At 37.7% G+C, this 17,097-nt stretch overlaps 1 protein-coding gene across 1 annotated transcript; it reads right to left on the bottom strand.

Moving 5' to 3' along the window:
* Positions 1 to 2,158: 2,158 nt before the first annotated feature.
* On the bottom strand, positions 2,159 to 15,729 carry LOC114533241 (E3 ubiquitin-protein ligase TRIM33-like). Its single transcript, XM_028554742.1, has 7 exons — positions 13,906 to 15,729; positions 6,181 to 6,559; positions 5,065 to 5,267; positions 4,562 to 4,641; positions 3,760 to 3,908; positions 3,187 to 3,339; positions 2,159 to 2,670 (listed from the first exon to the last, which is right to left on the bottom strand). The coding sequence occupies exons 1-7, from the start codon at positions 15,582 to 15,584 to the stop codon at positions 2,542 to 2,544; spliced, it is 2,772 nt and encodes a 923-aa protein (XP_028410543.1). The 5' UTR covers positions 15,585 to 15,729; the 3' UTR covers positions 2,159 to 2,541.
* Positions 15,730 to 17,097: the final 1,368 nt, after the last annotated feature.

Raw genomic sequence — 17,097 nt, 5'->3', positions numbered from 1 at the left:
AAAAAATTGACAAGTTTTCCTTGACAAGGATACTCATTTTATCATGGCTCATATTATCGTAAAATATACTGCATATTGTCATAAAACTTGTCACTTATATATGCATATCATCGTAAAACTTGTCATATTTTTCGCGTACACGCGAGCAAATAAAACTTGGCAAGGGAAACTTGTTCCGGCAGGGCCTTAACTAGAACGATAATTGGGGGGGGGGGGGGTGTTTATTCATATATTCAGCCCGACGGATTTCTTTTGTAAGTGCAATAGCTCACAATGGAAATCCGTCGGGTTGAACTGAATATATGAATAAACATCTCCCCCCCCCAATTATCGTTCTAGTTACGGCCCTGCTTGTTCGCCATACACACCAGCAAGTGGACTGGTCAAGGAAAACTTGTCAAGGAAAACTTGTCAAGGAAAACTTGCCCGTCTGTACGGGGCTTTAGTGTCAGCAATTAATATCGTAGGCGTTGTTACGAAATTGTTCCGAAAACGTAGGTGAATATCAATAAAGTGGTGTCCTAACCCCAAAACCATTCAAATCACCCATAACAACGTAATAGCTGGAGTGTGAATGCTTAAGCACGGCCCTTTTGGGACCCACAAGTGCATGTATAAAGTGTATAAATGTTTGACATAAACATTCATATACGAATTTCTTTGTATACCCACAAACGATTTTTATTACGAATACACTTTACAAATATGGATAACAATATTTAAAATTACAACTCAAGAACCATGACCTCCACATGTCTTTCTTCTCTGGCAAATTTTAATTTTTTGTGGGCCTAATTAGCAATTTATAAGTTGCGTCAATCATTCAAATTTCAAACAATAGATGATTTCAATAGTTTGGGGTTTTTCGGGACATCCTGCATGTACAGGGTTTATCACATGAACCTGCAAATAACACAATTTGTTTGCACAAGATCGAACAGTAACATTTGAATAGCTGCATGTGTAACTGATTACGCCCTTGGGTTTGAAATTACGTTTCCGCGCACAGTACTATCAGTAGTTGCGCATGCCCATAAAATAAATAAGTCGGGCATAAGACGATTATCTGAATACGCATTTAGATATCATTTCGGTTGTGTGTTTAGTAATTATACTATGAGCTTGAGTAGTATATGACGAGAGAGCTTTTTGCAATAAGTTTATAGTAAAAATGTGCAAACTAACCCAAACTTTTATTCAATTCTCATCACAAATTCTCACAGTATCACTGGCTGTTCTCAATAGTCAACAAACTTTAATGTCTAGTTTGCATTTTGATTTTATAGTCGTGAGTGTGGTGAACATGTCAAAGTGGCTGATGCGATAGAGTATTTCCATGTTTGCGTGCTGTCAACAATGACCGATTTAACAATTTGAATACAGAAATAATGAAAAATTTACATCTGGAGTATTTTTCATTGGGTGAAAATTAACCCAACCCTTAAAATATATTATGGAGAGTTTCATTTTTTTGTGACGTCTTTCACGGTTTAACGCTCAACGCCATACCATATAGGCCGCGTGGAGGAATTAATCCATCACTATAGTATTCGTGTTAAACTTCTGATACCTCGCAATAGAATGTATTGAAATTTACAATGCTAATGAAACAAGAGTCATTCGAAAATATTACGTGCATGTGTTTGAATGAGACAATGTCTTGCATGTATTTGCGAAGCTATATTTTTACTATGCCATGAACTACAACATGCACAACTTAAATACGTTAGCATATGAACTACAGCAGTTGACAGAAATATTTAGAAATAAAAATTCATTAAATTACATCTGTTAAAGACAATGCTTTGCACTTCAATTCCCGAATGCTATGTACAATAAAAATAATTCACGTTTTCTCCTGGTCTCTCTCTCTATATAGGGAGCTTTATCTGTGACTACGAGTACATGCTTCATCATTTTCGCGCCAAACTCGGCGCTTTTGCCTGCGCCATCTGACGAAACTCGTTTTTTGTCCTTGGGTTTTGAATACGAAGTTAATGAACAAAATCATACTGCTCGACGACTACGAATTTTGGATGATGGCGTAAGCAAACAACACGCGAAAATGACGAATCTTGTACTCGTAGTCACGACTAAGGCCTGTTTTCCACTTCAACCGTATCGTAACGTAACGTAGCGTATTTCTTTGTTTCCGAAGTATTCGATCAGAACTAATGACTTTAAAACAATGAGATACGCTACGTTTCGCTACGATTGAAGTGGAAAACGGCCTTAAAGTTCCCTTATATATCAATGTTTTACCGCAAAAAATCTGGTGAGAAACTGCTAAAAAGGTTAACCGCACTTTAGGCCTCATTCTCATAATATGTCGCCGACAGTCGGCGATGTATTGTTTGTGGCCGGTGACAAAGAAAATTTATACAAAATAACAAAGCGGTTTTTTCTTCAGTGATCACCGACAATACCAATGGCCATCACCGACCGTCGGTGATATATGAGAACCACCAGGCTTAATCATGATGCTACGTTCTGCTGAGGTAAAACTTTCATTCCCGCAAATGGCCAAATAAACGGGTGTATTTAAATATTATCCTCTCTTCTTTTCTTCATTGCCGGTTCATAGTTCTCTTCGCTGTCTGCATATTGTCGTATGATATTTTGAAAATCTGCTGCCAACCTTTTGCCCATTTTGCCAACTTCCGACTCAGCCTGCGGGAAAAATTGAAACTGAATGTCCTATTGGTTACGCTAATAGCAACGGAATGCAATTTTTAATGACCAGGCGCTGGTCATAGCGGTATCCATGAAATCACCACTTTTTAAACCCTTGTAAAGATGCTGGTAAAGCAATAAAGCTAAAGATTTTGGCCTATCAATTATTAAGAGAAATCCTCAATTTAGAAACATTATGTTCAAGTCATGTTATACCGAACTGTTAAGTTTTGGAGCGTTAATATGGTGAATATAGCGCTATCCAGCGTGGAAATCAGAGATGGGTTGATGCAGAAAAGTTGCAGTGACAAATTTTCCAGATTAAGGGCTGCTTTCCCCGGCCTGTCGCGTTTTTTTACGCGAGAAAAAAATTAAATGCATCCAAATTGTTATTATTTTACAAATGGGTCAACGAATGCATACGAAAAACGCGACAGTGGAAAGCAGCCTGAACTAAATTTCGTCGAGAGCAGGACGTAACTTGAGAAGCAACGATAAAAACCAGGTACTTACATCATTGAAAACAGCACAGTTGGAAAAAACAAGCTGGCAATCAGCAATAAACTCGCTCACGGTTTTGTAGTGTTCAAAATGCACCGGTTGAAGTTTTGCTTTGATAGAGCTTAGATCCATTGGTTTCTGAATCACTTTGTAGTAATTCGGAACCTAAATCAATGGGTGCGGTAAGATAAAGAGTTTCATCCCTCGAAGGAATTTACTAACTCCGACAGATTTTGAGGGAACTAAAGAGAATATGATCAACTAGCGAAAATACTCATATAATTTGCAACGACATTTTCGCTTTATGTACTTGACCAGATTATAGATAGGGAAAGAGTTTACTAGAGAAGGGATGGCCTAACAGAGAAGAGAGGGCTGAAGGTGTATTCAGGCAGGGCTGGTTATAATTAGACGTTGGGGATTATTGAATTTTGGGAAGTAGCCTCGTACCCAGGGCCTTCTCGTAGGGGGAGACTGCTTCACATTTGAGAGGCGAGGTTTTTTATTATGAAAAGACTGCTTTACATTTGTCCCACGAAAATTAGAGTTTTTTACGTTTCAACCGAAAGGCTCCTATAAACCTACCGCCTTGCTCACTTTGTCTTGGAATGGAATGCTATCAGGATGGCAAAATAGAGCCAGCAACATTTTTTCGCATGTCTGAAATTGAAAAGATAATAAAGTGCCGATGAATGATACAACCATGCTTGCTGCATGATTGCTACAGCGATGGCCTAAATTTTAGGTGGAATCTATACCCAAATAAATTCCATATAATTTCAACTTGAAATTAAGGCTATCTACCCTCTAGATACCATTTCTCGCCGGGTGAAATGCCAAAAAATCGTAATTTGCTTATAAACACTGACGTTTATCACACAAGCATATAAACCCGTTTTGTTACAGCAAACAGTTCATAAAACATTTTGTTCAATTTTACTGCCTTTTTCAGTTCTTTGCGGAGAAAATAATCATTATAATACAACTTCATTTCAGTTTCGATTGATAGCTTACAGTCATCACGTTAAGCCGATCTGTGATTAAGTCAGATTAAAGGATTGTACAAGCAGATTTTGACTTGGTTTTTTAAGGATAGTAAGTAGCAGCCCTACCTTAGGTCTTCTCTGGCATGCCACAATAAACGTTTCATATGCAGTAAATTATATTAGTAAAACAAAAAAAACGAATAATACACCTTAAAAACTCTCTAATGCATGAAGAAGAAATCAATGTAGGGCAGTGCTAGCTACTCTCAGTACCAGCCGGGCAAGTTGCTCTTCCAACTGAGCTACATCTAAGGTTCAAGTTTTTCATTTTTTCAAAACTCAGCCTATTTCCTTCTTGTTCATGCAATAAATAGTACAGATCTGATCTAGATAACTCGTTTAAATTAAATCATTGATTGCACCTGTATGTTTACGTGTTGGTCCATCCAAACTTTCACACAAGCCACAACTCCAGGAATCACTGAAAAATTTGACACGGTAAAGATAAATAGATATACTTATTCCAATAGGAATATTAAATTCAAATAGGAATTCCTATAGCGTTATATATATACGATTTCGGGTCAATTTTTATTAGGATCCTGTAAAATCGATAGTTGGAATTAATTCTCTACATGCAGGAATCCCCATTGCGTAATTTTGTAAGGGTTTATATTCTGAATAGTTAGAAGTGAAAGATAAAGTCAATGCGAATTTTGAAATTTGTTATGGTGCCTGTTTTAAAAACTAAATTTAAACAAGAAAGACAACTGAGGAATAAAATTTTCATAATAGATATATAGATCACGTCATTTGTTTGTATATGGTGTCCTAATTAATTCGCAGTGTGGCAATGATGATAAATGTTCTCTACATCGTAAGTATGACGATGCAGAATACAAACCTGGGTGTAGATGTTAGTGAGGGTACATGACAGTTCAAATGGAAGACTTTAGGGCAAGTATCACAACACAATAGTTCACCACCATTATGACATACAGCACACCAATCTTCATTACTACTGTTGTTCGATGGTGGACCACAGGCACACAAATCAGGAATCCCTTTACCTGATGAAAAACTACACGAACCGTGTAGGCCTGGTTCCTATTGAGGACAAAATGTAATATATATTCCTGCAATGCACGACAACTAATGAGATACCCCCGTCCACGAGGGGCTCTCTTTTACACAGTCACTTCAATCACTGCACTAAATCCCTTTATTGTTCATGCACCTTTTACTTAGTATTCACCGCCATCAGCATTTAATTATATATCCAATAAAGTACAATACTCAATCATCATTTATTAATGTATATTATATATATTCCAATATAACCAGGGAGCATCGTTGCAGTGTCTTCAAATAACACAGCATCAAATGTGGTATAACAACTGCCTGAAAGTGACAAAAACACTTCTCGACGTTTCGACCTGAGGGCCTTCGTCAGGAGAGTTAGTATGAGAGTTACTAACTCTCCTGACCAAGGCCTTCAGGTCGAGAAGTGTTTTTGTTTAATTTAGGCAGCTGTTATACCACATTTGACGCTATGTTACATATAGTGATTCATATCATCTGCTTATAAAACTATAGAGTTGAACGGGATTTAGTAACGAGTGTTATCCTTTGGAGTTATTCCATTTTGGTGATTAAACATCATGCGGTTATTACTACTGTTGTTACTACTATTACTATTACTACTAGTATGTTAGTTACTCACCAGACAGAAACGACTTTTAGGGGATGTCCACATGAGCCCGGTTACCCGGGATTCAGGTATTAAAGCCCGGTTACCCGGGGAGATATTAAAATTAGTGAAACAAAACAAGCACATGTTATTGTTAGGATGACTAACCACTGCCAGGATCATATTATATACTCATTTCAATACCTCAAAATCATCTCACCCTTCGTTGAATTTTGGCTAAGCATAATCATGTAAACAGCCCTTACATACTGTTTGAAAGTTTGTTTACTCATAAGACATGCACAATTCTAACAAATTTTCCTCACTTACTGGTTTCACAGCAGTACATGATGCTTGCGGAGACTGATCTTTTTCCGTTTTAATTTTAATGCCACTCGCCTCGCGAAAATCCATACTTAAGAACGTAGGCAGTGGGGAAGGTACGGGTGATGGTTGTATATTGCTGGACGTCGGGGATAATAGGGGCCTCGGTGAGGACTGCGAGGGACTCATTGATGAATGGGACGGACTTGGCGAGGGCTTAGGAAGACTGGGTGAAAGTGGACTAGGCGATGATTGGTTTCGAGTGAGAGTTGCTGACAGGAGCGAGGAATTATGCTCAGTGCTGTGCGATGATGATATTGGATTGTCTCTTCTAACCTCGCGCGATATATTAGTCAAAATGCTGTTAATATTTGACGTCTGCGAACTAGAAAAGGAAAGGATATCTTTTTTGTATATTTGTGCCAGCATATGTCACTGCGTTATCATACAATTAAGCTAACAACTTGCCGAGATAGATATATATTTCTTTCCCGGTTAAGCTGAGCAAAAACGCTTTTTTTTTAACGCAGTCCACTGAAGTGTCTTCCTGTCCTCTAGTTTAATGCGAAGGTAAAAAAACATCGGCAACGAGACATTATCCAGTATCGAAGCGACATTGGCAATATAAAGGCCTTTTACTTCTTTTGATAGATGTGAACGAGTGAATTAGTTACTGATGTTAAAATAGGAGCTCGTACACACCAGAGCATTCGTAATTAATTCACTCGTTCGCATCTATCAAAAGAAGAAAATCGCATTGAACTGTAAGCGGGCCTTAAGAGGTGGTAGGATTGCCTGATAATACATTGTCAAACACTGTTCATCTGCATTTAAAATTGCATGTCGATTCCGATTGCAGGACCTTTGTGAAAAATTATTTTTTCCAAAAGTGTGACACAATTATAGAGTTGAATTTAAAAATGTTTCTTGGCATGATCCATGAGAGGCATGATTGATATATTTTAATAGTACTTTGTAAGTTAAGGCATAGAAAAAAATCATATATCCTTCAGAATAGCTAAAAAACCATGCAACAATAATATTATGAATGAATAGGACTCAGCTCGCAGACGCAATAGTTTAAAGGTTTGTACGAGTCTAGTCTCATGAATCGTGTGATAGGTGCGTGCACATGTATGTTGTTTTCTGCGCAGGAGGAACCCAGAGAGAAAACAGGAACAAAAAATAATGAAATATAACAATAATAACCAATTCCTCTTTGACTGTTTCCTTTGCTTAGACAAGCCATTTTTTGAGGAAACTACACGCTTTTGTGCAGATAATAGAAATATTTTTGAATTGTCAGTTTTGTCTTGTATTATTCTTTCAGAGCATTTTATTTAAAACAACAGCTGCATTAAATTGTCAATACTCACAAAAGGGATTGTAAAATACAGGCAATGGTGACTTAACTGACGCACTGCACGCTCTCTCTTCTGCCGGATGATACTATGGGAAATGTGTGTGGTGGGTGCCCGAAACCTCACCCACCTAAAGCTAGGCTCATTTCCTAGAAGGCTTCTCAGAGAAATCATATCTCGCAATATTACACCGAATATTTTCATGAAAGGCATATAGTAACCAAGGAAACCAGAAGCCTCATGACGTCATTCTGTTTCAAAACAAGTTTTTTTTCTATTTTCGAGTAGGGAAATTTATGCCAGAAAATTCTTTCGTGTGAAATTATAGAATGCGTCGTAAATCTTCAAGGGTTGGCTATCCTGATAATTTTCAAAGATGACGTGTCCTCGCGTCTGTTATGATGGTTGCTGGGACACCCATATCAATATGACAGCTGTTTTATCAAACACATCCCACGCGGCTAGACTTTGCGGCGCCACACAGGAATTTCTTAATTGTGTGGTTAACCGCGCTAGGGAAATCCGTTTGTCATTTCCTTATGTCGCGCATCTGTCATATCTTACAGCGAAATTAAAAGGTTTGGGCAGCTTGCCCAGAGATGTTGACACCGACAGAGGCACGCCTTTTATGTTTCTCGATAGTTCATATATATATTTCATAACGGTTCCAATAATGATTCCACCCAATGACCAAAGGAGCGACTGAAATGTTCATACAGACAAGAGATACTCTAGTTGACATGCAGTTACCACATTTCAGAGAAAGTTCTTTTATCATCTGGTGAAACAAAGACGATTCTTGGGTTTTATGTCGTATGACGTCATAGACCCCAGCGAGGATCTCAACTCAATAGAGACACGATAATTTGCGGGAATTAATAATTAATTGTTTACTGTATGTGTTGATAGCGCTTAGCAATGAATCTGCGAAATTTTGTATCATTTGCCACTGAAGTATCAAAGCATTCTATAGATTCCGCTGACGCCCAACCAAACCAACGCCTACAATGCTCAAAGAAACCTACTCATATTTTTAGCTATAAAAAGCTACTATAACATAACATAAGCGTACATGTGCGTGATTCTACGGGTGAGGAATCCATTGTCGATTAATAGATGAACACTTTTCTGTCATTGCGCATATAGACGAAAATAAACGATGCTTTTATCCAATCAAATTACATTTGTGTTAATTTGAATTAGACGCCAGCAGTTGGAGACTTATGAGGTTTTTTATTCAGTGGAAAATACTTTTTCACAATGAGCATGTACACTTTACAATATAACGCTATACTTGCATGTTTATTTTCGACATTAAAGGGAAAGGGACATGTCGCAGAGCTCGGAAGCTTTCGTCCAATTGGATAATGCTTTTCTATGCTTTCTAAAGAACGAAGCTATGCTATTCGTTGAAACAGAAATGTATTGTACTGTTCAGCCGATGAATATCAGTCTTGCGAGGAGCTGCGACACTACCCATGTGTATATATTTTAAAATATGTAAAAATATATAAATGAAAAGGTCAGTGAAATGGCAACTAAACGTTCTATAGGCTAAGACCTTCTATAGGCGCACAGCAAGAATTAATTGGGGCACGTATTTCGTACCTATATAAGTGTTTATTTGGTCAAAAAATAAAATTATAAATTCGCCAAAGCATGCCTATTCCAATCACCACCATCGACTCATCAGCGAAATTGATTTGTTACTAGCCAATGATGCATATATAATTTTAAATGTCCTTAAGAGTATTTCCAGATTTTTTGATAAAGTACGATATTAAACCTAACTCAAGAAAGCAGATTTATAAAAACCAGACTTATGAAACCCAGATTCATGGAAACCAGCCTCATAAAAACCAGACTCATGAAAAGCAGACTTATGAAATCCAGACTTATGAAATCCAGACACATGAAAACCAGACTCATGAAAAGCAGACTTATGAAATCCAGACTTATGAAAGCCTGATTCATGGAAACCAGACTCATTGAAACCAGACTCATGAAAACCAGACTTATGAAAACCAGAATCGTTAAAACCTGATTCATGAAAACCAGACTCATGAAAACCAAAATCGTTAAAACCTGATTCCTGGAAACCAGACTTATGAAAACCTGACTTATGAAAAACCAGACTCATGAAAGCCTGATTCATGGAAACCAGACTCATGAAAACCAGACTCATGAAAACCATGGAGTCATGAAAACAAGACTTATGAAAACCAGCCTTAGGGAAACTAAACTTATGAAACCCAGAACTCAACGCGATCAGCATGCCAGTTTTCATATTCAGCAGTTTGAAAATGCCTGAAATACTTGCAATTCCTTATACGATTATAAATACCGTACGTATCATCCCAAAATTAACAAGTGCATATACTGTTCACAAGGTAAAACCTCAAGGTCAAATACCTCAACTAAAGCCGTTTGAGTGATGACGACGAATTTCCAAATAAGGTCACGATCTGGGAATCCTAAAATCTGAGGCGGTAATAATGCACGCAGTAAGCGCTGTTAGTTACAAACACCTTTATGACAAGTTTTTCCCTGGTTATATAAAGATAAATGCGACTATTTTATGACTAAAATGGCGGAATTTATCTAGCCTAGCACTTTACTCGCCAATCGCACTCTCCCTTGCTCTTTCACGACTGGCAAAAAACGCACGAATCTCGTAAAATACCTGCATGGCTGGATTACACGTACATGCAAGACTGGATATTTCATCGCGTCAAAACACTACTCGCACACCGAACTCAGGAATTGCGCCACATGCACAAATGGAATTCCATTCCGTGACCAACTACAGGTCAGCAACTGTCACTCAATACAGCTATTAAGTGAAAATACTTCTACGTCCGATTTGTGAAGAATTTATTCATTATAGATAAAGCCATTAAAAGCCACTTATCACAAATTTTAGATTGGAATTATACTCCGAAATCACTGCAGTCGTAAGTAAAATTGACCAACAAAGGCATACTGCATGAAGCAAAATTTTTAAGAAATTTCTGAAACTCGCCAAATTTCAAATTTGTCATTTGCTTCAATTTAAGTTTCTAACCTATTACCAGTGAATTTGTTTTGAAGAATATAATATTTTCCTCTTACTATATATCGTGAATATCCCATGACCGCAAGTGTGAGCATATACTAAACCGGGCCCCTTTCAACTGTCTCCTTAAAAGTAAAATTTTTGATAAGCGTTCTTGAAAATGATTGAGATGATTGAGTAGCATATTGTATAATATTAAATACATACTAAAACGTGTTATGTACAGCTTTATATACCTTTGACTGAGTATTATTATGAGACCCGAATGAAGTGGCGTATGAGTTCTACGAAGTTCTCAGTAAAACACCTCCATCCATGTAATAAACACTAGTATTTAAGATTGCAGTGATATATGAAATCAGAATAAATTTTTACGACACGAAAGAGAGCAGTATGACGTACATACGTACATAGAAAGACCTCCTGTTTTATGTAAGTCCTTGAGAAGATACAAATCTGCCTATTTCAACAAGTTCGAATCGAAAACATTCTAGATTATAGATTCTAAATTTATTCATCGGCTGTTTATTTGCAATCGATGATCACGATGGAAAATTAGCTACGCTGCAAGGGAACATATCATGTTCCATTTTTACACGTTGTGCCGCTGAAAGAAGATGATAAACTTTGGGTAAAAAGTCACTACCGTTCTAACTTACCGCAAATAGAAGTAAAGGTTTCGTCCCCCCCCCGAGCAGTAAATAATAGCAATGAGTGGGTCTCAGGAGCTATGCTAGGGCATGTTGAAACACAGAGTCTTGCACGGTAATGCGATTCGATCTTGCTGTTTTATACTAGTGTACCTCCTGTTGCCTGGTCCTACATCAATGCTTCTCCTTAGCAACCATGTTAGCAACAAGTAAAATTTGTATTTAAAAATTTATATTCGTTTTTTAGGTCGCTTTGTTGGTTTTTTCCGGAGGAAAAACAGCGTTTTTTTTTAACTGGTCTTACTATCTTAGACATCCTGAAATGTCAAAAACGACTTATTTTGGCCTCAAACATCGTGAATGAGTGAACACCCTGGACTTGGATTTGCACCCCATTAACGCGCTTCCCAATTTCTCTTCGATGCCCCCCCCCCCTCTCTCTAGTGTTATTTATAATCTCTATGATTATGATTGTGAAAGCAACAGCCCAAGATGCATTGCTTACGCGTGCCGGAAAAAAGCCCAAATTTTCCCCAGATTTGTCACAGCTTAATTCGTAGCATTTTGCACATCATTAGCGTGACGATTAAAAAGTTATTAGGAATTCTTATATAATTTTATTGATCTTGAATATTTCATTCTTGAAATCAATATCAGGCATATAACTGATATAAGTATACATAATATGGAATATTTACTAATTTTGGAATATGTTTAATGACCATTCTTTTTATACCGAATCACTTTGGTTAAACTGCCATCGATATGTTTGTTATTAAAATGATTAAGGAAATATTCATGAAAGAGGAAGAGGGTGGAGTTTAAGTTTGACGTCTGGATTATTTGTTAGAGCTGACGACAACTATTATGACACTAATTCCAATTATGACAGAAGTCAGATATAACTGTCATGTTAATTGCATAATGCGAATTCCGCTTAAACAAAAAAAAAACATTTAAAAACAGCGAGGACATGGCATTCTAATATTCTAATAGTCGTGACAACCAAAACACTCTTGCTTGCTTTATGAAAGTGCAATATTTATTTTTATGTTATGAAAGAATTAAAAAACCACGTGTCCCGCCGTTACAGTGTATGTACATGTGATATGGCACTGTACGAATATGGGAGGAATATTAAAAAACGCCTTATGTTTTATGCCCGTTTTCCACTGGCTGAATTTATTCGCTAAGACGAAGCGATATATGAAATCCGTTTATATGTGATTCATTTCCGAAAAAATTCGCCGCGAAACAGTGAAATGCTTCCTACAATTTTGCGCGAATAAATTCGTCTAGTGAAAAACACGCTTTACAAGCTCATTTCGTATTCTCTCATCATCCAGCTTATTCTGCATCCACAACGGCACAATTTTTTATTGCGAAATAGCAATTGCTTATTTCTCTACGGGGAGCCACATTTTAGACCCCCTGTGTGGACCTTAACTAAATTCATGTTCCTGCTGAATGATTCTATTCTATATTTTATGAAATGCAACTCAGTCTAGGAAAACATTCTACAGCGAATATCTAAATACATGAACGTATTGAATACCCAATTCTACAGTGAATACCCAAATTGAACGTATATAGTAATATATAAAAAATATGACCAAACTTTCTAAAGAAGCTAGAGTGTGTAGTATAACTGCATGCTTCTTAATATCTTAACAGCATACCTCTATAATCATTGTTGTTAAAAAGCTGCTATATTTAGAAGGAATGCCTGTGGGATATTGTTCCAACATTGCTCTATCAGTGTCCTCATATGTTCAGCAATATATTTTACTCACATTTATTGTATGTCATATGTAGATATTATATGTATGTCATATCCAGATATTATATGTATGTCATATCTTGAATGAAAGCCTAAGGTGTTGCATTAAATTTGACTTTTATCATTGATGATTTAGCATTGGCCCTTGTTTTTTTCAATGCATTCTTAATATGTCAATATCACTGTATAAATAATGCTGGTGTTGCATTAAATTTGACTTTTATCATTGATGATTTAGTATTGGCCCTTGTTTTTTTCAATGCATTCTTAATATGTCAATATCACTGTATAAATAATGCTTTATTAATAATTTTCCAAAACACTATTGACATGTCAATATTGTACTATAAAGGGAGTGTGCTATTTTAGTCACAGTACACCAAAATCGCATTTTTGGTTTCATCTATTGCAACTAAGTTTATCATGCACTTTCTGAACTTTCTTTAAAGCAGAAAACATCGATAAAAGGACAAATATATTATATATAATATATATTATCATCTAACTGCAAGTCATGAAAATCTAAGATGAAGAAATTCATCAATCCAAGTAACAGACTCAATCCATGGTTTTTGGATGACAGCTAATAATAGGCAGCAGATTTAGCATTAAAACATGAACATCAAAGAAGACATGAAAATGACATGGCATGGCCATTTTCACATCCTCTTTGATGTTCATGTCCTCATCCTAAAATCTAAATTTGTCTAATAATCTACCTACACTGACAATACATTCTATACATACATGTAGAATTGCAGAATTGTAGTATTTCTGGATTTGGAAACAATAAAAGCCAGAAAAAACTATTTTCTTACATAAAAACCACTGGTCAAAATTATATCCCAAAATTTGGAATAGTTAGCAAAATAATTGCATTCTTACCTTGTCAACTCTAATGTAGAAGACGATGAAGACTTCCTCATGGTCCGAACAGATGCGTCATAATTTGGAGGAGATGAACTAGGAACACCAGCAACAGAATTCCCTGCATGCCGCAAAGGAACGCCAGGCACGTCTGGATTGGTCAGCCTTCTAGATGAAACACTGTGAATCTGAGGACTTGATGGAAATGGTTGTGATGCTGATGCAATCGACACTGGTATAGCATTTGATCTACTGTGACCTGGAGCAGTATTTCTCACAGATGCATAAGGTAAAGTGGTTGAACAAACACCACCAGATCTAATTGGCATGGCTATTTGAGAAGTAATCACATTAGGGTAAACTTTCGATGATGGTTTGGGGTTAATGCCTGTTGCTGCCTGAATTCCAGGCCTGTTTGTGAAGGTATTTAGTGAATGTAGCGGGTTCACTTTCATCGTAGAATGGCTTCCATTTTGATGGGATGGTATATTAGGATTGCGTGTCATGTTTGCCCCATTTAGGCTGGATCTCTGGCTAGATGGTGTCATCACAGAACCAGCTTTGAGGATAGCATTGCAAAGCTTTACTGCTTCGGTAACAAACTTCAAATCACTATGGGCCACCGGTGTGACACGATATTTCAAACTCAATAGATTTTGTATCCTAGATCCAAGCTGTCTCTGAGATGTCAACAAAGATGTGTCACTACCTTGGTAGACAGCATGCTTTGTAAACTCATAGTTATGTTTCAAAATTTCCTGCATTAAATTCAAATCTTTCGACTGTTTATTCAACATTTTCCTTTTGAAATGTACAAGTGCCTGTAGCTCATTCAGTAAAGTTAATTCACGTTGTTTCACAGCTTTAATTATCTCATTTGAGGAGTTCCTAATCTCGTTTGCGACGATCTCTGATTTGTGGTCTAAATGGGTAGATGAATTATGAACAGCTTCAATGGATTCCGCAAGGGGCATAATTCTGTCCTCCAAAGATTTTAAACGTTTTTTAAAGAAATCTCTGTATCTGCCAGCGGCCTCGTTGACAAACTGGTACTGATGATCTTTGTGTTCAAGTAATTGACAATCTCTGCAGGTCAATCGCTCGCATTTAATACAAAATAGCTTGAGCTTCTCGCTTGGGTGTTTTTGACAGTACAATGAACGTTCGTTGCGACTGTGACTTTTAACGCTTGCTCTTAAATCATCGCCTGATTTTATTTCATGGTCCTTGGTAATACGTACACGCTGGTGAGCTTGTACACAGGCACTACATAGCCATTCGGAGCAGTTGAGACAGTACGAACAGGCTGTACTGTTGTCTTCGCACGAAGTACAAACGTGTTGTTCTGACTCGCTCTCGCTACTACAAGGTTTCGTGACAATTTCGAGGATGAACTGGTTATCGATTAAACTCGCAACTCCTCTGCTTGGCACGAGGAATTCTTGACCACATTTCGGGCATTTTAACCTAGATGTAGAAGCTCTAGGTGTCATTGTCGAAGTTGACGCTTGATCATCTTGTAGCCGATCTTCTAGGCAGGCTTGACAAAACGAGTGTAAACATGGGAGCAATTTTGGCACAACTTTATCAAAGCCGGTTGTACAAATGGAGCAAAATTTTGGCAGACTTTCATCTCCTTTTTCTTCTACAACGACAGGACTTGAAGTACCATCAATTTCGACAGTATCCACACTCATATTTAGCGCTATTTTAACGCACCCCAAAACCACTCAAAGACGCCGTCCAAAATGGCGCCTTGCCTTGCCGTCACCTTCGCGGGCAATCACACCTGCAAAGCTGCATCGGCAAATTAAAACAGAAAATAAAATTTATATATTTCTCCCAAAAAATGTGGGAGAAACATTTAACAATTCGTGTACAAATAGTAACTGAAACGATTCAAACGAAATACATATCTATATATATGTACATCGTAAAAACCTATCGTTTATTCAGTTGTAAGATAAGCCGGTTGAAGCTTAGCCAAGTTAGGTCACAAATCTGAAATTATGACGAGATTTAGCAGGTATTTCGTCACGTATGCGTCAAGACAAGTCAGGCAGGCAGGCTCAAAACAAACAATTTTGGCACCTGTCTTTTGTCTTTTTGATCCTCTGTCAAATCTCTCAACACTTTCTATTTTGGCTGAGTTGATAAAGGAAGGCAATCAAAAGCATCAGGGGTGACGATGAGTTCGACCGGATAGATCTGTGACACCCCCTCTTTTCTCAATGTAAACAACATCCGGTCACAAACTGAAGCCTGGTTTACACTTGTCCTAAGAATCTGGGATTCCCTTTGTCGGAGGTCGCTGGTGCGCAAAATGCTTTGTCTATCGGAAAATGATACAATGGATCCCCGATTCTTAGGAGCTTGTGTGAACCAGGCCTTACACATCACCTGCGGCAAACGACACCGTCACCGACGTTTCATATACCGATAGATATATACCGTACGATAATCATAGGCCTACAACGGGGGGCAGGAGGGCAGCTGCCCCCAGAGATGCTTGAAACTTTGGGCAAATTTTGCTGAAAATGGTAGTCAGGCAATGCAATTTATACTGGGTACTGGGTAGTCGGTAACTTTTACTGAAATCATTCGCGTGCCGCCAACCCCCCCCCCCAAATGAGTGCAACGCCTATGACGATATGACACCAGATATCGGTACGTTCCAATTCCCCAAATATCTTTTGGAATGTATACTCCCTGCACGATGTTGATCAGGGGCTCCGAAGCTAATCCCGTCACCACCTACAATCCTAGCCAAAACCATTGACTACACTCAAAATGATTTGTAGTTTTTTATGCAAAACATCAACATTTCTGTTTCTCGATTTTCCCCCTCGCCCCCCTAATCAAAGTTGAGTGCATGCTAAATACTTGAATGAGTTCTGACACATCACCCAACATTTATTTGTGGGGGAAAGGGGGAGAATTTTGAAATATATTCCGTGACTACTGACTGTAGTGGCAATTAACACTGAGTGTCGTCAATGTTACGTTCTGACCAGGATTGTAGCCCCAGGCCAACGTCGAGCTCACTAATATCCATGAACGTTTCCCTCACGGTGATCGGCAAATAACGATTTTCAACCCTTTGGCATGGCATGCATGGCTTGGCTACTAGTTTAGTTTTACAAAAGGATGCGCAAACTGAACCACGATAAAAATTTTAGATGGATCTGTAAATATCTATTATAATGCTAA

Source organism: Dendronephthya gigantea, unplaced genomic scaffold (assembly GCF_004324835.1).
Source record: "Dendronephthya gigantea isolate DGI-Jeju-01 unplaced genomic scaffold, DenGig_1.0 000088F, whole genome shotgun sequence".
Classification (NCBI taxonomy): domain Eukaryota; kingdom Metazoa; phylum Cnidaria; class Anthozoa; order Malacalcyonacea; family Nephtheidae; genus Dendronephthya; species Dendronephthya gigantea.
The sequence above is the reverse complement of the archived record's forward strand: the minus strand, read 5'-3'. Positions and strand labels throughout refer to the sequence as shown.